The 25589-nt window shown below is 36.4% G+C and overlaps 1 protein-coding gene across 4 annotated transcripts in view; it reads left to right on the top strand.

Annotated features, from left to right (window-relative positions):
- CDC42BPA (CDC42 binding protein kinase alpha) overlaps positions 1-25589 on the top strand; it is a 181998-nt gene that overhangs the window by 91084 nt on the left and 65325 nt on the right. For 3 of the 4 annotated variants that reach the window (XM_058801005.1, XM_058801009.1, XM_058801007.1), the window contains 9 exons: positions 11010-11103; positions 11854-12054; positions 12633-12881; positions 16566-16645; positions 17650-17816; positions 18267-18389; positions 22643-22776; positions 24376-24618; positions 24868-24978. In XM_058801005.1, the coding sequence (XP_058656988.1) occupies positions 11010-11103; positions 11854-12054; positions 12633-12881; positions 16566-16645; positions 17650-17816; positions 18267-18389; positions 22643-22776; positions 24376-24618; positions 24868-24978 (1402 nt within the window). The remainder of the gene's footprint in view (positions 1-11009; positions 11104-11853; positions 12055-12632; positions 12882-16565; positions 16646-17649; positions 17817-18266; positions 18390-22642; positions 22777-24375; positions 24619-24867; positions 24979-25589) is intronic. The other variant, XM_058801008.1, reaches the window with a different exon arrangement.

Raw genomic sequence — 25589 nt, forward strand, 5'->3', positions numbered from 1 at the left:
TAGTTTGGTTTTTAGTATTTCAAAGTATCAACTAATAGGATGCCTCAAAAAAAAGAGTAAACTGTGCTCAAGATGCACTTCTGTGATAGTTACTTGTTTGTCATGTACTTGGTGTTGTTTCTCAATATTCATGCAACTTTGGGCTTGAAGGCCATTATTCTTTCCAATGTTGACTCAAATGGCAGTTTTCCCTGATGAATGTTGTTGGTGTGGAGTTTCTGTTGAGGAATGTGAAGCTATAAGCAGAGTGATCAGGTCCAAAAAAAGCATTGTGACAGCTGGGCAGGTTAGAAAGGCAAAAATAGTGAGTGCCCTCAGCCAGGTCCTCTGCTGTGTGTATTTGTAGCTCATTAGAAAAGGAGGAGAACACCAGATGGAGATAGAAACATCAACTCTGTTTTTTGTTTTGTTTTCTAAGTGCTGTGTAAATTGAAGGTACCCAGCTCTTCCTTCAGGAATCATGCATAGCTTGGTGGCACAGCTTCTGGTTCATGGCCTATTTTTAATTGTGCTCTTTTACTTTGGGGCCCCTTGCTAGGTGAGCAATCCACTCCCTGCCATCCCATTTTTCCCAGAGGCTCCTTCATTTCAGGTTGCTTCAATGTTCTTAGTGTAGGCACAGTTAGTTAGTCACATAAGGATATAATTTAAACACATCTTTTGAATTTTCTGCCTGCAATAGTTGGGTTCTGACGAACCCTTTGTAAGCAAGCAGCCCTAATTAAATAATTTGCTTCTGCATGTATTGAAGTGCTCTGTTCTAGGGAATGTGTATTCCTGAGAATAGTCTTTCATAATAATACAAAAACATGCATTTAGTTACTGTAAATTTAGAAAACAATTTAACTCATGAAAGGATGGTGAGAAAAGTAATCCATGCCCTGGAATAAGTAGTCCAGGCAGGATAGTGCCTAGTTTGCATCTTCAGCAAATTTCTTCTATATTTTGCCACCCCAAAGTCTTTCTATAAACCTTGTTTTGCTCCTGGCTGTCTTAAATATATATCTGCACTCATATGTGTGTGCTGTAGACGTTCTTATGAGGAGATGAGCCTTCTCTGACTAGCCAAGACTTTTTACACAGAGAAAATTGTGTGACAGAGCAGTGGTGTGGAGGGCTGCTCATGGAGTGGTGTCTGATGGCTTCAGGCCAATCTTGCCAGCACTGATTATCTTAACATTGTCAGAGACTAACCTTGATTGCTGAGCATTTTGGGATAAATAGGGGCTTTCTGTTAGTCACACTTTAGATCAGGGAAAGGAAGCTTTTAATTTTAACAAATTTTGTAAGCCTGTTATTAAATGTCAAGATACAATCAAGATAATTTCGTGGTTTTACCTGTCATATCCCTGCAGAAAGAGTGAAGGACTTTGCTGATCTTTGTTTGATGAACTGCAATTTCCAGTGGAAAAATAGACATATTCTTAATGCTAAAAGGCTGAAGATTGTTTATGTCTTGAGCCACAAGAAGTTAGAAGTTTGTAGGCTGCTGCAACTGAACCTGTAGTGCTTTACTGTTACTGCATTTCAGAATTAGGTTGGAGGAGTTTTGGTACAACATAACCAGAAGGTTATTAGTGAAATAAAATTAAGAAGGCAGCTTTAGTCATAATTTCAGAATCACAGGATGGGTGGGGTTGAGAGGGAGCTCTTTAGGTCAGCTGCTCTAACCCTCCTGCTCAGAGCAAGGTCACTGAGAGCGGATTCCCAAGACCCCCTTCCCACTGGATTTTTTGAGTAGTCCTTTCAAATTACCCATAATTCTGGATTGGCTTTGATCACTGAGTGGCACAGTGCCTCCAGAGTTTACAGTATTGTGCTGTGGTTATGTTACAGCTTGCTTCATGTAAGAATATTTACCTCATTTCCCAAGCATTGTCTCCTTGATTTTTACAAATTACATTCAGTTATAGCAATTTTTACTCATTTCCTGTGTTGATTTTTGTGATTTTCAAAACAAGTATTTGTTTTCCAAATCAGTTTTTGTTTCTCAAAAAGAAATAGTTAAAAACATTCCTGTTTTGTTTCTCTGATTTTGTTTGCTCCTCTTTCAAAACTTCTGTGCTTGTACCTCAGTCTTTTGCAGCAGGAGAGACCATCATGAATAACTATAAAAACTACTAAAATTACCCAAAAAGAAATGAGGTACAAGGCTTTCATATTTTCATGCATTAAATTTTACTCAATAATACTATTCTGTTCAAGAATAATGAATTATTAAACATTCAAATGTTCAATACTTTGTGTGCTCAATTTGATATTTGAGTCCTTACAAGGTTTTTTTGTCTAATACCAGTAACTCTGCTACAAGTCAAGCCTGAGGAAAGTTATGAACTTCTATATTCTTGATCCACTGTGAGAGGCCTGTGTCACTTGGGTTTGGGTTTTTCAATTTGTTTTTAACAGTTCCTATGGAAATTAACTTCTACTTTTTAATATGAACTTTTTCAAGTTTCAGAATGCATTGGACTTTGTCTTGCATGCTTGATTGTTTGTGACATCAGGAATTGGCTTTCTGATAATGTCTACCACTCTTTGATTTATTGCATTGGCATTTAAAATCAATCTGTAAATCAGCCTTGTAAGGAACCAAATTTACAATGGTTATCAAATAGCGCAGTGTGCTCCTAGTTTTAGTCTGTAAAGCTGACAAGACAATAGAAATAATCCCTAGGCAATCACAAGTGACTTCACCCTGACATCTCTTTAAAATGCTGCATGAGGGGCCTGACCTGCATGTGAGGGTTTTTTCCATAGATATCTGGTTCTGTCAGCTGCTCAGCATTGTAGATGAAGACAGTAGCTATGGGGAGTATGTAGCTGCCAAGCATTTATCCAAAAGAATTTTTCAAATCACCCCTTTTACTTACTTTTTTTAAAAGAAGGAAGAAAATGGACATGAGCAGCTTTTAAAAATAATTATTTTTGGTTTGCAACTGTTATGGTGTTTGAGATATCCATTACTTGGAAACAAATACATATGCACAAAGCCCACAGGGAGACATTTTTCTGAGGTAAATTAATTCTGGGATATTATAATATGATGTGGTGGAGCATATATTTATAAGCCAGTAACTACACTCTGCTCAAGTGTTCAGGAATGAATATGAGTGCCTGAACAAACTCAAGATATATATGTGTTGGCTGATGTACTCATTCCCTGTTGCTTGTTATTATTTCCTTTATTAGCATTTGAAATTCATAAAGAACATTGGATACCATAAGGTAAACACTGTGTTATGTCCAGAATACTTGTCTGAGTGGCAGAAATTAAAGGCTGTGGAGCAAAGGACTGGGAGAGGACTTGGAGAGGTCAGCTAGTGCTTTCCTTGGGCTTCAAGGCAGGATCAGGCTGTAGCTAAACCAGTCTGACAGACATTTGTCTAACTGGTTTTGAAAGAAAAGTGATGGAGATGGTGGCATTTCCTGAACCAATCGGTTCTAATGTTTCATCTGAGTATCTTTCGTTGGTACTTAAATTCATTACTTTTTGTGTTACCACACAAAAAACTCAGTGTGGGTGAGTGTTCAGTTTAATCTGTTTTGCATTATATGCTTCAAGTCTGTGGTGCAGATTCTTCATAGTAAAAGAAAAATTTAATGTAATTACCTTATTTTTAGTGAAAACTGAAATTAGCTCTCTGTCTGGATAAGGGATTAAAAAAGTACACTTTGGCAGAAAGTGTGGTGTGGAAATAAGTTAGTTTGAAAGTATCTGATTCTGTAGGTGCTGCACCAAATGTACTGCACAGAGTACTTGGAACCTTGAATTTTGTAGTGTTTTTCATTTAGTTTTGTGATATTACTAAGAATAAAATTCAGTTAGGATGTGTGACAATATGAATATAAAATTATCCACACTGATCAATAAATAATGACTATATCACAGATCTAGAGCCTTTATTGTCATGGTTTGGTTGATGTTTCCAACTAATTGATGAGTGTCTGTCCATTGAATGTAATGAGATTTAGAGGAGTCTCCTGCTGCTTAGAATAGAGAGATGCTTTTAGCAGAGGTGAATTACTGTGTGGTTCTGGAACAGCACATACATAATCATTTATTATCAAGAGTTAAAGACAAAACAAGGGAGTTTTACACTGTTAAGATACTGTTAAAAAAATAATTGTAAGATAAGGTTGATTATGGCATTTTTCCCCCCCCTATAGCTGCTCTTCTTATTAAGTCTTAAATTCTGAAGTGTTCAATCTTTGGCTATTCCTGTTGACTTCAGGGCTGTATGCAAGGCTACTGCATCTTATTTGCTTGTAAGCTTTAGTTTGTCAGCTTTACATGAAGCAGGTTTTGTTTAGTACACAAACATGCTGCAATGGTTTGGGTGCTATACAAATAATAAGGCTAAGATCAAAGTTATTTAAATTATTTTGGTTTCAATTGAAATACGCGCTTTTTGGATTTCACCCAAAAATGGAGGAGTGTCTGTTTAGGAGAAGGCACAGTAGAGGCTTGATAAGAGGCATGGTTAATGAGGTACAACATATTCCAGTTTTCTCATGCTGCTATCTTGTGCAGCCTATCTTGTTGGGATTGCTAAAGAATAACTGCCGACTGTCCAAATCTAATTTGGCTCAGTGCACATTGGTCTTTCTGCCAGATGGAGCCTATTTCTACTTTTGCTCATCAGAATTCAGATAAACCAGAGTTGGCAGAATATGGCAATGCTGACTTTGATATAACCCAGTCCACTGTAATGGAAAACAGAAATAACCTGCTGGACATCAATGTCCATACCTTTGACTGTGAAAAAAGGCATTATTTGACCAGCATTCTTGATGGGAGTTCACCATTTGTTTCACTCTGTGTATCTAAAGCAAGATGTCAGTAGAGCATCACTGAATGCCTTAATAAAATCTTCACAGGCACCAAATTTTCTCATTTCAGTGGAGTGCTGCCAAAATCAAATGTCTTCATTTTTAATCATGGATGTAGCATTTCTGTGTGAGAGAGGTGTATGGAGGGAAAGTCTGCCTGAAACAACAGAAGGGAGTGAAATAAGCAGTTTGCCAAACTTCTGTCCTGACTAAGGATAATCTTGTGTTCTGAACGAATTTTGGATAAAAAGTCCAGGCATTCTGGCTGTGAAGTCTTGGTTGTGTTTTTTCTTAAAGTAGGTAACTTGGCAAAGGATGGCATTTCTTGTTGTAAGAGTGAATAATTATAATCAATGATGTCTGCTTTTAATCTTTTGATTTATACTTTTGGGGAATGCTCTTGCATATGCAATGAGCAAATAATGTACTGTGAAATCTTTAATTGGTAATAAGCTTTCTGCATCAGTTTCTCTGTGCCAGCAGTTAGACCTGAAACTAATTTGTTTTTCTCAAATGCTGTGTTTTAATTTGCATTGGTAGCATTAAAAATACTGTTCATGTGAATTTTTCACAGAAAAAAAAATTCACTTGAGCTACTCACTTTGTTCCTTGCTATTCAAAAATAGCATGTCTTGAGGTATGTGACCTGTTAAGGAAAATTAATTGATTTCCATGCTTTTCTAATGTTAGTATTAGAAATAAAAAGTTGTTTTCTAGGTTATCTCTTTGTTATCTACTGGGCTCAGATAAACTAGTAGCTCAGCTATCAAATTGCTCCTTTGATTTTAGACAGGTCCATTCCTTTATTCAGGCTCAGCTCACATCGTGCATTTAGAGCAGTGTGAGTCCCTTTATTCTCATTTCAGTTCTCCTGGTTTTTTAAGAGCTCAGCTCTGTATGCAAGGACAGTCCATCAGCATAAATAAAAGTTCATCAGCATCTGAAATTTATTCCAAGGAAGACATGTTGGACATATTAAGAGGTTCCCACTTGTTCCACCTGGCCACTTTTGTTGATCTTGAGGAGAAGGACTCGCTTCTTCCTCCATTTCTGGCTGATCATTTATTTTTTTGAAAGAAGAAATTGTAATACAGATAAATAACTAAACCAAGTAAATTTCCATCATAACACCGGTCACAAAATCTTTAATGCCACTAGGAATTGTATCACACAAACTTAGAAGATACAAGCCTGTGGGTTGACCCACTGGCACAGCCTTTGGTAGTGTTTGACACCACTGCTGCTCAATCATTCTGATACAATTGCAATAATTGTCCCTCTGTTTTTGATGCATCTTCCATTCTGTTTGTCTGGTCCCCTCCTCCATAAAGCTGCCCTCGAAACAAAATTTTAAGATTCTTCTATATCTGCTGATTCCTGATCTGTAGACCTGAGGAACTTCACGTGGTCTTGAAAAGAACAGAATTGCAGTGATCCAGTGATTCAAGGAATGACATAGGTGAAACTCAGGAACCCATATGCTTTGAAACCATAAGATGATCAGATAATTTAAGTTGTAAGGAGCTTAAGAGTATTTTTTAGTGCAAATTTCAATATGCAAGACCTCACTATTCCTTAAGTTTCCTTTAGTATAAGAAATAAATCCAGGGGAAAAAAATACGTTCACATGTATTAAAAATTCTTTTTTAGTTTATTTTACAGCTGGAATGTGCTATGGATTTAGCATGTCTCAGAGGGAATACTTTTTCTTGAGTCTTACTGAACAAATGAAATTCTACTCTGGCTCATTAACAGAGAAATCAAAATAAATGGCAATAATCCAGGTATCTGCTGTAGTCCTATTTCAGAAAGTTGTTTATATTAACATAGTTAGTATGTAAAATGTTTGGGTTTTAATTACAGCTTAAGAAAGTAAACGGTTTTAAAGAGGGGTGAGTGAAGTCATCTGGGTAAACATGCCAATCTGAAGAACAGCTCCCCACATTAAACTAAGAAGCATTATAAGGAAGAATTCATTCGAGATTTTTCTTTCTTTTTTTCATTAGCCTTTGCTCATTTCAGTGCAAGTGAAGTGTTCAGTATTACACACTGTTTATTCCTATTGCATTCTCCAAAGCTGCTGTGCAGTGCTGATTTTCTCCTACAGTCAAGGCCTACAAAGCTCAGAAAAGTAGAATTTGCTCCTGGACACTGTTGAAGTCCAAGTTTAAATTGACATATCTGTTTCTAGAGAAATTTTTTGGTCCAGATTTCCAGTTCCTTCAGTGCTGTTAAATCACTTATTTAAAAAAAAAAAAAAAAAAAAAAAAAAAAAAAAAAAAAAGGTTTCTTTGGTTTCTTTGGATATGTTGAGTTCTGGTGTGCCCTTAATTCAGTGTGGAGCATATTTGAAGAATTTGTGGTAGCTTGGCTCGTGCAGGTCCAGCTCTGGCAGCCTGTACCCCTTGCACATTGAGGTTCCTCCCCTGAAGCTTCTGTCAGAGAGGGGCTGAACTGTCAGGGACTTGGTCAGGGTCTCCAGAGAAGCACAGTGGTGTCAGAGCAATTCAATACCTGTTCCCACTAGAAATCTGGCTCATAAAATACCTTTCAAATGCTTATATTTCTTGAAAGTGAATTAGTATTTCATATTTCAAGTGGGCTGACCTTTTATTGCAGTGAACTAATTACAGAGTTAGTGGGGTATTTGGGCTCTACAGCCTTCTAGCCAGATGATACTAATTGCTTGACTGAGCACCATGGTTCTTGTTGAGTGATGTTTAAATGGCCTGCCCACAATAACCTGGTAATTCTTATCTACAAAGATTCAGCCCAGTGCTCTATTCATTGAGCCATATAACTTTTCATTATTTGCTCATTAATTTTGCCAGATTTTAGGTACTCAATCTGGAATTTTCCTTCCTTAGTGTTTGCCTGAAGCCATAAGTGTTCCTCTTTCCAGAAATAAAATCAAGAATCATGGATTGCTTTTCCTATATAGAATTTCAATTAATAAAATAATTATTACAAAACCAGTGAGAAAATCTTCTACTATGGGGTGTGGAGACTTGAAATATAGGAGAGAATCCTCCATGAGTCATGGATATATTTTCCATGGATATATATTCCTCTTTCTCCCACCTAGATATTTTCAGGTTATAATTTTTCCCTCAATATTCCAGTTCTTATGAGTTCCAAACCACTGTGTGCAGAGTTTGATCCCTAAATACTTTTCAGTTTTCTTCTGCTGTATTTGTGCTGCTTCAGAGCTGTGATATTGAAGGAATTTGGAGAGATGCTGATAAACAGACACTAGAGAGTGTGTGGAGTGTCTCTGTTACTGTTCCTGTTCTCTTCCTGTTGGTGCCAAAGAAGATTGCCATGCAAATTGGACAGGAACTGGACATGAGGAAAGAGGATACAGTTGTCCTGTATCACAGGAATAGGAAGCCGGTGGAACAGGACTGTGAGTAAATAGTGACTGCTGAGAACTGAAATGGGATAAAAAACAAGATTACTTAAATTTGAGCAAGCAGGGAGATGAGGACTTGGGAGTGAAGAAGGTGAGAGAGGAAGGAGGAAACAGAAAGGGAGGAAATTTGGGGTTGATAGGCTGTGAAGGATTGGACATCTCAGCTTTTGACGTGAGTGTAGGAGAGATAGGAATAAAAATGCAGTTGAGATGGAAGTAGAAGGAACCAGTCCATACATTGAAGAAACTAGGATAAGCTGGGGAAGGTGGAGTGAATGTGAAGAGAGAATACCATATTCTCTTTAGAACAGGCGATAGATCAGCTCTGATCACTAAAGGGAGTAAACAAATGTCATTCAAAAGAAAACCTGGAACAAAACTCATCATTCTAATGCGATCTAGCTGCTGCAGGCCCAGTAAAGATGCAGGGTTTAAGACATGATTTTTTCCTGTAATCACCACCTTCACACTCTTCAGTTACACTGGCAATAATTACTCCTGTTCCTTGTTTCCCTCTGGGGCTCATAATTTTCTTTCCCTTTGCTTATAGCCTACTCTGCTCTGCAGGTACCAGCAATTCTTGTCTTTCAAACTGTCTTTTATTAATGTAGCTCAGAATTCAGAACAGTTGTTCATAGCCCATAGCTTCTGTTACAAGAGCTGAAAAGAATTTGTTTTTATTAAGTTGGTCTTTTCTTTTTTCCTTAGCTGTAAAAATTATTCTTATGAAGTTATTACTGAGCATTACAAATGCCACTCTGCAAGAAATTGTTGTTCCTTCAAGTGTTGTTTGCAGGTTTGGTTTTGCACAGTGTTGACAACACAATGAGATTTTTCATTTTTTCTTGCTGTTTTGTGAGATTGAATGGGAGAGGTTGGGATGATGATGATGGTTATTAATGTTATTATTATTTCTCTTGGGAATATATTAAAAGATAGAATGTGGATAAATGGAGCCTCAAGGGTGACTCATGTTTTTGTTTAGCTTGAACTAGGTCCAGCTTCTAGGAGGAACTGGATTTTAGGTGCATGTTTTTGCAAAGTGTTTTAAACTGAAGTTATAATTCCAGCAGTCTCAATGCCATGTGTTTGTTTTTATTTAGAAACGTGTTTAAGGAATGTTTTTGGTGGGCGAGTGCAAAACAAACACAACTATCTCAGTCTGGAGGCTGCAACTCTTTGGCATATTCAGTGTCAGCAAAAATCAAGTGGAGGAATGGTCCTATGAGAATGGACTCAGTTATTTAGTTATTCAGTTATTTTTGTGATTTACTTTGTAAAGAATTGTCTTTATGCTCACTTGCAAGTTGTGAAAGTGTGATTTCTTGCAGTGTTTGTTTTCTACTTTGTAAATATTTCTGAGCATTTAAAAGGTGCCTTAAGTTTGTTTTCAGCATGTGCTGCTATCTGGTTTTCTTCGAGTAACACAAATTCAGGAAGTTATTTTCTTCCAAACAACAAATTGTTACCATATTTATTGTCACCAAGTGTGTGACACTGTGACACCCTTACGCCATAGGTTCTATAATGTTGTTCAAAGTGTGATTCTGATTTTTTTTTCTGTTGTAAATGATCAGTAAGGCTTGTCTATAACTCGACTTTTAGTTGGGGGAAAAAAAAACCCACCACAAACCCAACATCAAAATCCAAACAACAAAATTTGCTCTCATATGCAATGTGAACATTTAGCTTGTGAATATTTTGAGATTTGTCTGTAAAGCAATCAGTGGCATTCATTTTATAAGTTGTTTGGGGAGTGAAGCAAAGTGAGGAATTAATTTTTTTGCTGTTTTTTTAGGAGCTTTGTTCTTATATCTTAAAAATATTCCATGAGAAAATATTTGTAGACCTGTATTCATACAGTCATAACTTATGCTTTGAATATAATAGATAAGGATGGTGTAAGAATCTAATGTCAGATATGTTTAAAATGTAGCTTGATGTGTGTTTTTAATATCTATACTTAATTGAAAAGAAATTTCAACATTTGAACCTAGTTTACAAGTTGAACAACAAATGTCCCTCTGGTAACTGAGGGCTTTTATCCTACTCAGCTGTACACTGGAACATACACTCTACCTGTATTTCAGTACACTTAGGAAAAGCCTGAGACAAAAAAAAGGCCAAGTTTACAATATGAGGAGTTTATTATATGAGGAATTTATTACATGTTTATGATGCTGCCTGCTTAGAAGGGTAGTTCCATCTGCATCGTGAGCTCAGTGGGGCAGCCAGAGTGTGGCCAGGCAGAGCTGCAGTGGTGTGTACCATGGTCATGTCAGCAGAAGCATGACAGATGTGCACAGTGAGCTGAGATGCATGTGAGACAAGAATGTCAGTGAAAGACAGCAAATCTAAAAATGTGTAAACTATTTCAGTATTTCATTGGCCTTTGTTCTGTTGTAAAATCTAGGGGTTGTTTTCCAGCTCCACTATAAGCATGCATCTTCCACTTGAGAGCATTTCACTAAAATTCTTCAGATGATTTTAAAATTTTATATACAAAAGCTCGGAGCAAATAAGATTCTCCTGCCTACCCTTGAGACATGAGAGGAATTTAACTACACAATTGTTGCTAAAATTAAGAAGCATTGTAGGATTATTTGACTGATCTACAGCCTCATGAAATGTCTCTAGTGCAAATTTCACCATATCATGAGTGACTGTTGGGTTGCTGGTTTTCAATGAAAAGACTTGCAGAGTTAATGCTTGGAATACATCTAATGCAGTACATTTTGTACTAATCCTGGAATTTGTTTTATTGCAGGGATATAAAACCAGACAATATCTTGATGGATATGAATGGACATATTCGATTAGCAGATTTTGGTTCTTGTCTGAAACTGATGGAAGATGGAACGGTAAATTAGAAAGAATGATACATTCCTAAATATTTTTTTGTAGTCCATTGATGGCCACAAAATGTGTGCTAATAAAGGGAATAGGTGCCTTATGGCAAATGAAATGGAGCTGTAAGTGGTATTGGTATATAATTGACTTTCTTGAAAATTCAACTGCAGACTGCTTGGATTTGCAGTATATTAAGAACTTCTTAGCATACAGTCAGCTCATGAATAAATAAAGGGAAGCTGTGCTGTCAATGCCAAGTAGGTGTTTATGAACTATGAATCTCTCAGTTTTAAGCTCTGAGCTCTAATCTTTATTGAAAATGTAAGCTGTAGTATGAGCAGGATGAGATACTGAAATGGGATGATGTTCTTCTAGTCCATTTAAATTTGCACATTAAGTGTGACTAGAATGTAATTCCAGTATGTTTAATCATGTCCCAGAGGATTACAAAGTATTTGACCTAATATATGTGACTACCAAATCTCTAATTGCTTGCTGGCTCTAGTCCTGACAATTGACAGTTCTGTCCTTTATCTGTTTTTAAATATTGATAATAGTTTAGCAAAAGTAAATTATTAGGCTGCCTATTACTGCAGTTGGATGGTTAAGTATTTCTTTATGAATTTAGAAGCTTTTGCTTGTGTTTAGTTGTTCTTGTTATGACAAGAATGCTGGACTAGAGTTATATATACATGGACATAGTATGACAGTGTCTGTAATGATGAAAGTTGATTTTAATCCTGAAAATGTAACTTCTACAGGTCCAATCTTCAGTGGCAGTTGGAACACCAGACTACATCTCTCCAGAAATCTTGCAGGCCATGGAAGATGGAAAAGGGAAGTATGGGCCCGAGTGTGACTGGTGGTCCCTGGGCGTTTGCATGTATGAAATGCTTTATGGAGAAACGCCCTTTTATGCTGAGTCCTTGGTGGAGACCTATGGGAAAATAATGAACCACAAAGTTAGTGCACTTTCTGTCTGTCTCTAAGCTAATTTTTAATAATGGGGTAACTTGAACACGTATTTAAAAATAAGTTTTTATGTGCTAATTATGTTAAGTGTTCATAAATGTAGAACAAAAAATATGTTTCCATGTAGCAAGTTAATGCTTATGGATTGCAGATGACTTTGCTTTGGAATAAGGCTAAAACTTAAAATCTGTGTTGGAAACATAGATGTTAATTCACTCTGTGGAGTCTGTCTTGGCTACATTGCATCAATCTTGTGTTTCTTTTTTCTGGTGAACCCATTCCTTGGCTTATGCAGAAGGTTCTAAAATGTTCTTCCACATGGAGCTAGCTGTAAAATTCAACAGCTGTAGTGTAAGAGAAATTTAAATAAAGGAGAAAAAGTAGAAGATAAGATATCTTAATAGTTTCCATCCTTAGCAGAAGTCTTTTCCTTGAAGCCTTACTGCATGTATTTCAGAGCTGGAGTATTTGCACATTTCTTTTTCTAGTTAATGATTTTCACTAAGAAAGTACATTTTCCCAACTTTTTCTTGGTAATAAACTATTTCCTCTTATTTGAATCTTTAAGGAGAGGTTTCAGTTTCCTGCTCAAGTGACAGATGTCTCTGAAAGTGCAAAGGACCTCATCCGAAGGCTCATTTGTAGCAGAGAGCATCGACTTGGACAAAATGGAATAGAAGACTTTAAGAACCATCCATTTTTTGCTGGGATTGATTGGGACAACATTAGGAACTGTGAGGCACCTTACATCCCAGAAGTCAGCAGCCCTACTGATACATCAAACTTTGATGTGGATGATGATTGCTTAAAGAACTCTGTAAGTATACAATTAACATTTTGATGAATCAGCCTTTGTGGTATACTTTGTAACAAAATGTATGGAAAAGGCAGTTTATTTCACTGTGTTCTGCATAAATAACAGTTAGATGCTGCTTTGAAGAGCTGAGAGAGGAATACTTCCATAGTTTGTAGGCTGGTCCTAAAATCATACTTGTGTAAGGATAAGGTTTGTAAATTCACTGTAGCTTTATGTGTCTTTAGCTAACATACATCTGTTGCAGTAACAAGTTTAGTGTCCATGTCTTACAAAGAATAATACATTTACACACAGATAATCTGCAAGACTACTTCTAGCAGAGCATTGCTAAGGCTTAGTATAAGTTTGCACATTGCATTTTACTGTATTTTATTGCTCTACTCTAATTGCTCATGTTGGTGTTTGATTCCCTTCAGTTCATTTCCACTATACTTTTTCCAATCTTTTCTCCAACTCGAGTTTTGAGAAATGTAGGAAAAATATTACAGCCATTTCTTAAGGAACAAGAAAATATTTTTACCTTTCCTTAAAATGCTCTGCAGCTATTGATTTTATCAGACTTTTGTTTCTATGCTTTTGAAAAGGAGCTTTGATAGATGATAGATGCCTTAGCATTGGAGGAATGCCTTGTGTTCTCTCTTTGGAAATACCTTTGGGTGTGTTTGTGTGTGTGTGTCTGTTGAAAGATGCGGAAACCTGCTGTTTACATGTCAGATAAAGCATTTTCACCACTTTTGTTTTCTGAACTGCATGTACATCTCAGTTTTCTGGGCATGCAGATAAGTGGCAACGCGAATTGTTGTAGACAAGATGATCATTATTTGCATTCCCTTTTCTCCAGCTGCACATTAAAACATGGAAACCACTTTGACTAAAACACTTTGTGGGTATCAGTCTCTTCTCCCAAGTAATAAGCCACAGGGCAAGAGGAAATTGCCTCAAGTTGATCCAGGGGAGGTTTAGTTTGGATGTTGGGAAAAATTTTATAACCAAAAGGGCTGCCCAGAAAAGTGGTGGAGTCAATTGACTCAATGGAGGTTTTTAGACATGGTCCTTAGGAAAGTCATTTAGTGATGGACCTGACCCTTAATGGCTGGACTCAATGATCTTGAAGGTCTTTTCCAATTTAAGTGATTCTGTCATCTCTGGTTAAATCTCAGACCCCTTTTCCTTATAGGCAAATTAAGCAAATCAGTGTAGCTGCATAGGATGATTTGCACTTTTTTCGTTTTGTTTCCTCACTTATATCTGATATTTCCTTCTCCCTTCACAACAGAAGTATTTTTATCTTAAAAATTGTTTATGCAGTCTTCAGATACCAGTTTGCACATTATTTTGTCCAGCAACAGCTGGGAGGATGGAGTAGCTGGAGTGGATGCTGTATGTAGCAGGTCTTTGTTTGTGAAACTGAGATACTTTTTAGAGGTTGTTCACACATTTTAGTGTTGTCCATTCCACCACTCCTCCTTTTTAGAGCCCATTCTCCCACCTGAGGTTTTCAAACTATGCCTGAATAGTGTGAATGCTTTACCATTGTGAAGGAACAGGGACCTGCAGGTGAAGAAAGAACGCTTCTCTGCCGAGTTACTGGACTCTCAGCTGAGAAAAATGAGACAATTCTTACTTGGCTTTAGACATCTGGGGGTGAAAAGCAATGCCCCTGAACTGTTAGAGAGGAATGCCAGTTTCTAGAGCTTCTTTTTCAGCTTCCTAATTTGAAACATCTGAAGGTTTTGTTCTGTTTTAATATAAGGATGTTATTTTCTTGGCATTTCTTTTCACACCTAGTATCTCAGAACTGCTGAAAAAACCTAGCCTAAAGGCATTGCATGACTGAGAATATTTTACATTTTTGCTTTGACCAGAGGACATTGTATTTCATATTGCTTTGCCTCAAATTCCTTATATATAACTTGGAGGTATTTTCTCCTCCATATTTCATACATATCTTTTGAGGAAGTTCCACATACTCACACTGCTATTATACGAGTCAGCAACACTGATAAGCCCATGAGACTTTTTTTTTTTTTTTTCAAAAATTCTTGGCAAGATTTGAATTGCATAGAGCAAATGAGGAAAACCCAATGCTGAAGATAAAAGACAGTGTTGAAAAGCCATGATTGTTATTCTTCCTGAACTTTGAATGAGACCATAGTCCCATGGAAAAATTATATACATAATAATGACATTTAAAAAGTATGTTGAATGTACACACAAGCATAAAGGGCAGAACTGTGCTATTCAGGCAGCCTAAGCTGGGCTGGGTTTTAGCTTTTCACTGTTTGGTTTGGTAGCCTTATTGAGGGATTCAGTCATAATTTTCTCAGCATGGTTGTACTGCTAAATTCACACAAGCAGCAGGAGATATGTATCTTGACCTCTGCAAAACAAATTCTTTCACAGAATCTTACCTTATGATCAATAGAAACAATTTTTTAGGTATTTAGTAACCTCTCAGTGTGGTACCTGAGAATTGTCATGTGGGCTGTTAAAATCGTGCAATTAAGTATTTGATATTTTTAAAAGTTATTTGTGAATACAGTTTTGAAATTTGAATCTATGAAAGGTGAAAACAAAATGTAAAGGAGAAATAGAATTTTTTCTCACCATAGTAATCTGTAATAATTGATATTTTTATTATGATTTAGTGGAAAGTTAAGGCTTTGTAATTTGATCTTGTCCTCAGTTTCCAAAATGCTCAACTTCATGAATTTACACAATCTAGCAATATCATTAGTGTTGTTTGGGAACTCATTTATAACATGAAGGTTTTTGTCAGCTAAGAGGACAAGGTTGTGATGTAAAATAGCTGACATCACCACTGGAAAGGTAATTTCAGATTTCTGTTGAATGCAGTCTTTCTTCTTGTCCTTCCCTGCAGAGTTTTATATGAAAGAAATGTACAACTGGTTCCTTTCATTCATTTTTATTTGTTTTAGAAAGAAATTATTAAGAAAGGTATATGTAACATACCTTTTCTGACAATTTGGAATCTTTTATCACTTCCAGTGCAATAATCATCTTCTTGAGGATTTTCTTTTGGTGACTGTTATGGCCATCTCTAGTAGAGCAACATAAACCTTGCCTCTTGGGCTTAAATAGGAAGCTTTTAACAGAAAATTAGGAATATTAGAACTTCAAATAGTCCAAATAAAATAACAACAGGGTTATTTTAGCCTGAATAGCAACTCAGAGTTGTCTTTGTAGTTCTTTGTCTGGCAAGAAAGAGGAGCAAAGAATGAAGAAATGGTCAAAGTACTAATGGGATTAGAACACTCTCTGGTATTATTTCTTTCTAATAAACGCCTGTTGATTGTTCTTTCCAAATAGAGGTGGCCCACTCAGAAGTGGGCTGGTAATTCTACAGGCAGGAAGCCCTGTTGACTGAATAGCAGAGAGGAGCATAGCAGGGAATAAAAGGTGTTGCACTTTGTGCTAAGAGCTTCTTGGAAAAATAGCCTATTTAATTAGACATTTTTATGTCAGCATGCTCTGGTTTTGTATATGTTAAATGCTATTATAAATAGAATTAGTTGATGTTGTTTCATATTTGGGCTGTAGATAAGGATGACAGTGAGTATAGTTCCCCTGATATTAACACTTCTCATATGGTTAAACTGAAAAATCTGTTTCTTTTAAGTCCAGTAGGATACTGCTTACTCAACTGTCCTGTTATTTTTCTAGGAAACAATGCCTCCACCATCCCACACTGCATTTTCTGGCCATCATTTACCATTTGTGGGTTTCACATATACAAGTAGCTGGTAAGTTAAGAGTTCAAAAATTGTCTCTAGGCTAGTTACACAGTGTTCCAACTTTCTGTCTTTGAATCATATTGAGCAGATATCAAAGAATGTGGTTTATTGAGGAAAGTACCATAATCTAAAATGCTGTCTGTTCAAGAGAATGAGCTCTCTGCAGGTAAAATTTACATATATGTACAGGTCAGCACCTTTGCTCAGGGGGGTTTTGAGAGAAAGGTTGTTATTAGAGAATATGTAAAATTAACTGCCCATTACAAAGTTAAGACTGGATGTGTGGACCCGAATAGAACTTAGTTTGTTAGACATTAAAACCACTTTTATTTCTAGCCCTTTGACACTTCTGTAAGTCTGAATAGAAATTTTGTAAAAATTACTTTGATATCTGCTATAATTGTAGAATTTATTTGACTCATTTCCATTGCTAAACTAAACAGTGAAGTCCCTTGTATGCTTCTTGTTTATGGAAATAAAGGAAGTGTTTACAAGCATTGAAAAGACAGGCCAGTTTCTGCTGGGAAAGTGACTATGTCCTAGAATGTCCTAGACTTCAAAAGCATTATTTGCATAAGTAGTAGCATGTGTACATGAGTAGCCACAGCATTTCTGACATGTCCATGCCCTAGTTGTTATGGGATAATTTCATACCATTTTTAGTGATTGTTGTCTTTAAAGCATTTGTGATACTTGATTAACTATTCTCAAATGAACTACTATTGTGATTTTACTGTCTAAGCTTTTTGCTTTTTGCTGTCTGGCTAACATAGAGTGTCCATAATGATTTATAATCAGGAGTTCATCCAATTCTGTGTAACAAAAAATGCATTGAGGAGATCAGGCATGCTAGGCAAAAATTCATTCAATTTCCAATGAGCTCATACAAACAAAGTATTACAACAAGATGTTACAATAAATGGCATAGTAATTAACAACTTAAGCAGACTGTTTATTGGTTGATGTTTTCATAGCAGTTGTAAGATCCAATACTATTTGTTCTTTTCCCCCAGTGTTCTTTCAGACCGCAGCTGTCTAAGACTGACAGCTGGACCACCCTCCATGGATCTTGATGCCAGCATTCAGAGAACTTTGGAGGACAGTTTAGCAACAGAAGCTTATGAGAGGAGAATAAGACGTCTAGAACAGGAAAAGCTTGAACTTAGCAGAAAACTGCAAGGTATAGTCATTAAAAAAAAAATAATTCCATACTTTTTAAACTTAGATTAACCTGCAATTTTGTAAGACACTGTTTATAGTGTGGGGAAAAAAAATTAAATATGCTTCCTGGGATGCTTTTTAGCAGAAAATAATTCTTGTTATTATTTTGATTGACAAATTAAATTTCTGTTACGCTTTATGCCTGAAACACACTGTGTATGCAACTTCTTGTGCTAACTTTGTTCTCACTGGCCATTATGGCATAAACATTTCGTTCTTAAAACTCTTAAGCATTTAGTTGGTCTAGCTGACAATTACTGAAAAATTGGCACATAATAATTGGAAATTGCAAATTGTAGAATGCCCAGTGCGGGGTCTTTTGGCATGTCTAAATTTATCAGTAGTATCTCTTTGATCTCCTCAGATGTAGGGCATGTTATTCATCCCTCTCTCTTCTGTCTTGTTCTAGAGTCCACCCAGACAGTGCAGGCTCTGCAGTATTCAACAGTGGATGGCCCAATAACAGCAAGCAAAGATCTAGAAATTAAAAGTTTGAAAGAAGAAATTGAAAAGTTGAAGAAACAGGTAACAGGTATGTCATAAATAGTAATGTAAAAGCTGTAACAAGAAACTGTATTTTGTCAAGTTTTCTTTTTTTCCTCTCCAATCATAATGCTAGTTTTCCTTGGCTTTTTAAAAGTTTTCCAGTCTATTTTTACTTCTCATTTTACCCCTCACTCTCCCACTGTACCTCAACATTTTCTCCAAATTCATTTTGAGTTTTCCAAGTGGCAAGGAGTAGTGCATGAGGGAGGATACAATGGGCCATGAGGTTGCACTGCCAGCAGCAAAACTGCTCAAAGAAAACTGCCACCAAAATTAGTCCTGCCTACAGCTGCATGGCCCCTTCTCAATCTGTGCATTCCCTGGACTCTCTCGTGACTTTAATTGACTTGATGAAACAAGGAGAATGCTGTTAGAGAGAATTTAATCAACTTATGATCGGGTAAATCAGAACAAGGTGGGCAGTAGAAGCTTGTGGGGAAAGGGAGATGAGAGCTCTGCTGTCAATGAACTGTCATTCCTTTCAAAACTGAACATGTATTTTCTTTGCTTCTGAGAGTTCTTGAAGATTTTACCAAAACTAAAGTTATGGCTGTCAAGTACCTCAGTACTTCAAGTTGGAAAAGTGATTTCGAAATCTGTGCAGCTAAAGAGATTATTTTTTAAATTAATGATATGATGCCTTTCATCAGGACATTCATACTAGTCAAAAAGCAAAAATCTACTTAGCCCAGTATGTGTGTTCTACAGAGGCAGCTGGAGATGTTTAGGGAAAGATCCATCTTTTTCCAGCCTTACTCTTTCAGATTCTGGGCAATTCATGTTTTAAGAACTTTGAGAGGGAGGGCTTACATTGCACTACTATATTCAATCTAGCTATGAGTGAACAATTTGCTGTATGTTTAGCTAATATATTTTTAGCCTGCTTTAAAAGCTAGTATTCAGTATTCTTGATTTGATATTCTGAATTAAGTTCAAGGGAGTTTTCTCTCATAGTGATTCATACCATAGGACTCCTGCTATACATCTCCATAATGCTGTCTTCAAAATAGGATCTTGAGAGCAGAGACATCTCAAAAAAAGGAAGAAAGGAAGCACAGCAAGATTATTTTCCTAAATAAAAAAAAAAAAAAAACAAGAGACTGTTAGATATCAGGTGTGGAACCAGAGAAACGGGGAGAAAAACTCAATTAATCTTATAGAAAAATGTCTGTGTTTTGTGTGAAAAATCAGTCACAAGTTGTGGTAGATACATCTCTATTACATGTCCATATCTTGCCTGAGACAAGAGAAAAACAAACAGCCAGAAGTGTTGGAGGAAACTTCAAAAACCACTTGTTCTGGTTTGTATTTGTGACAAGACTTCATTCAGTTCCTGCACGTGTTGGTAATGCCAGCAGCGACGCCCACAGAAAGAGTAACTGGAACTCAGCTTGCAGACACTTGAGTGGATTTGTTTGGACTCTGCAGCTGCCTTGTGGGGCAGGAGGAGTTGTGTGTGAGCTGCAGAGAGCAGCACACAGATTACAGCCTGTCAAAACTGTGTACTCTGAAAAAAGCCTGTTACAGATACAGAGCTGGACAGCTGCTCTGGCGTGATGCAGCAGTTTTGTATTGTACCATGGGCATTATTTTTGGACAGGAACATGGCTTAGCCAGCTCAGGGAGGATCACTCTGGTTTGAGTGATGCCGTGTTGGCACTATATCAGGACAAAGGCTTTTGTGAAATTTTGCTCCAGCCAAATGTCCCTCCTCTTGCTGCTGTAGTGAGGATAAAGACAATGTGATCAGAAATCCCTTCTCTGCAACAGTCCTTAGATCAGGTTTTGAAAACTGACTTTTCAGTTTTCTTCTTCAGTTTTTTTCTTCTTGTAAACTGAAAAGCAACGTTTACAAGAACAGTTTTTGAATGAGACCAATCATTCACAGAAAAACATCAAAATCAGCTTTAAATTGTATTTTATTCTTTACTATTAAGCTGCACCTTAGTTCACTGCTGAAAGTATCACTCACTTCCTTTGGTATTGAAAAAAAAAATAGTAAAGGTGTGGAAACATTCCCCAGCACATCTGCTGTCCCTTTTGAAATTGAAAAGAAGTCAAAGTCTAGTGAAGGTGGTCAATACTGAGAAGATTTTTCCTAAAGTAATTTTCTGCTTCACACCACATACATATTTGTGTATTTATTCCTAGACAGAATGTGTACTTTTGGAGTTTGGTTTGGAAGTGAATAATAGGATCAAATGAGGAAGATGTAGAGCTGCCTAACCCATCAACTTTGCCAGTATATACTTGAATGTTTTGTCTGATCCAGCCATTTGTTAGAAAAGATTCATTTGTGCCTTAAGCTGCAACTAATATAAGCAAATTTGATAAAATAAAGTTTTCTGTTTTACTTGATTTTTATGGAGGTTTTGAGATAGATTTTAGAACTATATTAGTGACAGAATACAGAAACAAACCAATGATGGCCATGTCTGAATGCTTCCAAATATAGAGGAGCTAGTTCTAGGTTTTCTGGATAGCCTTTAAAAGATCTGATGAACCTTAAGAAGGTTCAGTTCAGGAGCAGAGATGACCCTTTTATGCTTTGGGCTCATCTCTTGAGTTACTAAATGTAATGTAATAATATATTACAGGGAGTGTTTGGATATATTATCTAAAATGTTAGTTACAGCTAGGGTGATTAAATGGAAAATTACCATTTACAACCCATATGTCACACCTAGCTTTTTGTTACTTTCTTTAACCTGTTTTACTGCCTTTTCTGAAGCTGTAAGAGTAAACACCTGCTTAAAAAGGTAATAAAGAGCAAACTCAAAATTGTGTCAAATTCAGGGGTGTCACCAGGAGGCTTAGAAAAATACATTTTTCTTGTCTATCTGGTTTTCCAGGAAATGACAAGCTAGCATATGCTTTCAATTTTTGAGGTCAAAGTTATAATTTTTGTTCGCTAAGTTACATAGGAGAAAACTTTGAGGAATCTTTAATATTGCCAAATATGTAAAGGGCAGCAATGCAAGAGGAAAACAGAGCTGTGGAACAAAGTAGTTCATGCACAGAAGAGAGATTTATCTTGGCTCAGCAGAGCCATATATAAACTTTCTTTTCACTGGTGACTTCAGAGTAGACTACATAAGGAAGGCAGTTAATAATTTCTGGCTTTGAGCTGCATCTCTTATTTAAGTGCATTCTTTTAAAACTTTAAACAAGAATGAGTGAATTAAAACAATAGTGAATATTTTTCTGGGTATAAGCTAATGGTATTAATTTGCTTATAAAATTCTTGTGTTTCAGAAATTAACCCTCTTAAAAATGTATGTGTTTTTATATTTGATTTCTCCAAGAGCCAGTCTCTTAGGGTTACATTTATGAAAATGTAGTTAAAGGCTGTTATTAAGAATACAGATGGGTTCCTGTTCTTTGGGTAAATACAAGTGGTCTGAAGACCTGCCCACAAATAAATAGAAGAAAATATGTCCAATGATTTCATATAACTTGAAATTAATTTACCTTCCTATATATCTTACTTTAAAGCCTTGTTTTTTAAGTAAAGACTATGAGGGGAAAAAAAAACCCACTCACTAGTTAGAGTTGCCATATTTTATGAGTTTCAGGTTTTCTTGTAGAATTTGAGGGTTTTTATATGACATTATTTAATTGTGCCATAGAACTACACTGTCACTGTGTAACTGACTGTTGGTAAGAAACTGGCTGCAATAGTTCTCCCTTATTTATAGTAGTAATAAAGCAGATCACATAAAAACAAGTGGTTTTCACACTAGAAATAAGTAAAATCAGCTGAAGTTAATTTTAAGGGTACTGACAGGAGAACACTTGCCAGCTCTTGAGTGACCCATTATTTTTACTGTTTCTTTTTGGGGGAAACTGGAAGGAGGAGGGAGACTGTTTATAATTACTGTGTAATAAAAAATGTATTATATATTACATCACAGCACATAAAAGTCAAATGTATAAGTTGTGTTAAAGCATACATTACAGAATTATGTATTAGAGCTGGTCATAATAATGTGAGAAAACAAGTTATCATTTTTGTGTTACATTCCAGCAAGCTGGGACCTTTTCATTCTGTTCCCTTAAAAGCAGATAATGGCAGCTGAAACAACCCGCTCCCTTTTCTAAACCAGATAAAAATTGCCTTATTTTGTGATTAAATGGAAACCAGAAAAAATATTGAAGGGGCTTCAAGCAGCTAGGCTATCCTATTGTAGAATTCTGATTTTTCCCTTAGAATATTTAGAGTTCTGCTGCTTTTTCTAGAATCTGGTCAGCTGGAGCAGCAGCTCGAGGAGGCCAGCACTGCAAGGAGGGAATTGGATGATGCCTCCAGACAAATAAAGGCTTTTGAGAAGCAAGTCAGGACGCTGAAGCAAGAGAGAGAAGATCTTAATAAGGTAAAATCATTTTGTCAGCAACTGTTCTAAACCCTCAAGACTGTTTTATTTTTGTTCATTTTGCTTGTAATAACTTTCAAGTGTATAACTAATGAGCAGATAACAAGTGTGTAGCATGACCTACTTAGCTTTCTGCCTTTTTTTTGGTGAAGAAAAGGACATTATTTAACACGTTGTCTGTATGACTGCTGGGTGCTCCCTAAGTGATTGCTTCCAGATAGTGAACGACTCCATAATCCAAATTGCATGGTGGCTGCAAAAAAGGTTTTAGAGCTTCACATTTAGTGATGATAATAGGGGTTAGAAGACAGAGTAGAGAAGAACTATTCCAGACAATTTAATCTGAAATATGGGTGAGACTTTAACAGTGAAGAATATGGTGTTAAGACTGTGTCACAGAAGTATTTCCAGAGGGAGATGTGAGGAATTGCCCAAGTATGAAAATTGAAAAGTAATTTGAAATAACTGCAGCTAAAGAATACGGGATTTTATTTCTTCTTCTCTCTGATCCCTCATTTTCTTATTTATAACATACTGTCTTTCATGGCTCTTTTTTGTATTTGTTATTAGATCAACCTGTAATCAGGTGTGAAATACATAAAACCTGTTTTTCATTGTAACTATATTGCCTCATTATTTTAGAGTCTACACTAGAGCTGATGTGCCAGCTGTGTTTAACACTGTTTCTTCTGACCCTTAAGGCTCTTAAAATTTAAAAAGCTGCCAGTTTGTCCCAGAAAGACCATCTCTCTTCTAAACCAGCTCTTAGTGATTAGGACCTCTTTTTAAGAACCTTAGAAACATGTTTAGATTTACATGGATGTCAGCAGTGCCAAATACTAATTCTTCCAGTTGGTGGTTTTTTTATCCTGAAATTTGCTTTTCCTTGCTTCTTTTTTCTGCTCTGGTTTGACTGAACATTATGGAATTATTTAAAGTGTTGTGGTCCCTCACTGGTAGTGTGGTGGCACAAATCTAGGGCACAGCAAGCTTTGTGAAGGTGTTGTGGTATGGAGTTATCACTGCACTAACACTGTTACGCTGATTCTTTGAGAAGGATAGTTATCATATATTGCTTTTATTCACTGCAGTGTTTTATTGCCTGAAACTTTCTCTGATATTTGATACTAAGGTACAGTGTATGGAAATAATATTTGCCATTGCAGGCCAGTTGTCTAAAGATTCTTGAGTAAAGATTTTCATAGAGTAGAGTTTTCCATTCAATTTTTACTGTTTAGCACTTGAGATTCTTTTAATTTATTTAAATAATTATTAAAAACCAATGCTAATGACATTTTTGTTAAGAAAGCAAGGTGTTTTTGTATTGTAATGCAAGTGCTTGAACACCATTGTGTTTACCTGTAATAATAATGGAGTAGATTCTCACTTGGTTTACATTTATGGAGTTTTACTCACTCTACTAGTGTAAAACATGCCTCTTTCCTTATTTATAGAAGCATGCAATCTGTATTGTAGATGAAATAAAAAAGAATATGTAGTTTCTATTCACTCTGGAAAAGGTGTTAGATACTCATCCAAAGACAAAATTGGCCTTGTAGCATTCTAGGTTTATTACTTAATTCTTTTTTTAAACTGTAGGAACTGGCAGAGTCTAGTGACAGATTAAAATCCCAAGCCAAAGAGCTGAAAGATGCACACAGCCAGCGGAAATTGGCAATGCAGGAGTTCTCAGAGATGAACGAGCGGCTGACAGACTTGCACTCTCAAAAACAAAAGCTTGCCCGCCAGCTCCGAGATAAGGAGGAAGAAATGGAAGTGGTGATGCAAAAAGTAGAAAGTTTAAGGCAAGAGTTACGCAGAACAGAGAGACTTAAAAAAGAAGTAAGTGGTGGGAAGACTGTTTAGACTCTATGAAATAAGTTATATGTAAGGTTTTCTGAGTTTTTTTTTAAATTTGTAAATCTTTAACCTTTTGTCTGTTGTTTCAAACAGTATCAATTTTGTTTTCTAAGACTTTGAAGTGTTCAGTTTGGTGCTGAAGATTTCTCTCTTATATTGAAAACCATCAATAGATTTTGAAAAAAAAACCCTGCAGAATCCTATCTATTAAAAACGTATGTACTTTTGTAGCTGGAAGTCCAAGCTGAAGCTGCAGCTGCTGAGGCATCCAAAGACAGGAAATTGCGAGAGAGGAGTGAACAGTACTCTAAACAGTTGGAAAGTGAAGTAGAAGGGCTAAAGGTTAGTCTGTTTTGATATTAACACCTGCACACTTACTAGTCATCTAGGACTTGGATCTGTTTGATTGCTTTCAGATGTAGGACAAAAGGGTTTTGTCAGTCTGTCACTTCACTTGGTGCTGAATGTTAACACAGGCATGCATTGCATTATTGCCCAGAAAAATTAACATTTGCCTGATGTGCTGTTTCTTAATAATCAACCTTGTCTTACCACATTGCTTCCATTAATGCTTTGCCTAACTTTACTTGTTAAAAACTTTTTTACTTTAGCATAAGATGGTTGAATATTTGAAGATAAACCTGCAATCTAGGCAGGTTTCTGTGGAGGTGTTCTGTCTGCTGTGTTGTTCCTCATGTTTCCTGCACAATGGATGTCAACTGATGTAACCATACAGGAACAGTTTTTAACACATTCTGCCTCTTTGCCAGAGGATGAGGCATTTTTATCCAAGAGCAGCATTGAAGATTTTGTTTATATTGATGAGACTGCTCACATTTGCATGTGATTTTAAAAGAAGAAATTTAAGGCAGCCAAGAATATTAACTGTTATTTTATTCAGTGATTTAGCTTTTTATGCAGTGCTCTAGGGAAGTTAGGCTTTCTCAAAAATT

This window comes from Ammospiza caudacuta, chromosome 3, assembly GCF_027887145.1.
Source record: "Ammospiza caudacuta isolate bAmmCau1 chromosome 3, bAmmCau1.pri, whole genome shotgun sequence".
In the NCBI taxonomy this organism is placed as follows: domain Eukaryota; kingdom Metazoa; phylum Chordata; class Aves; order Passeriformes; family Passerellidae; genus Ammospiza; species Ammospiza caudacuta.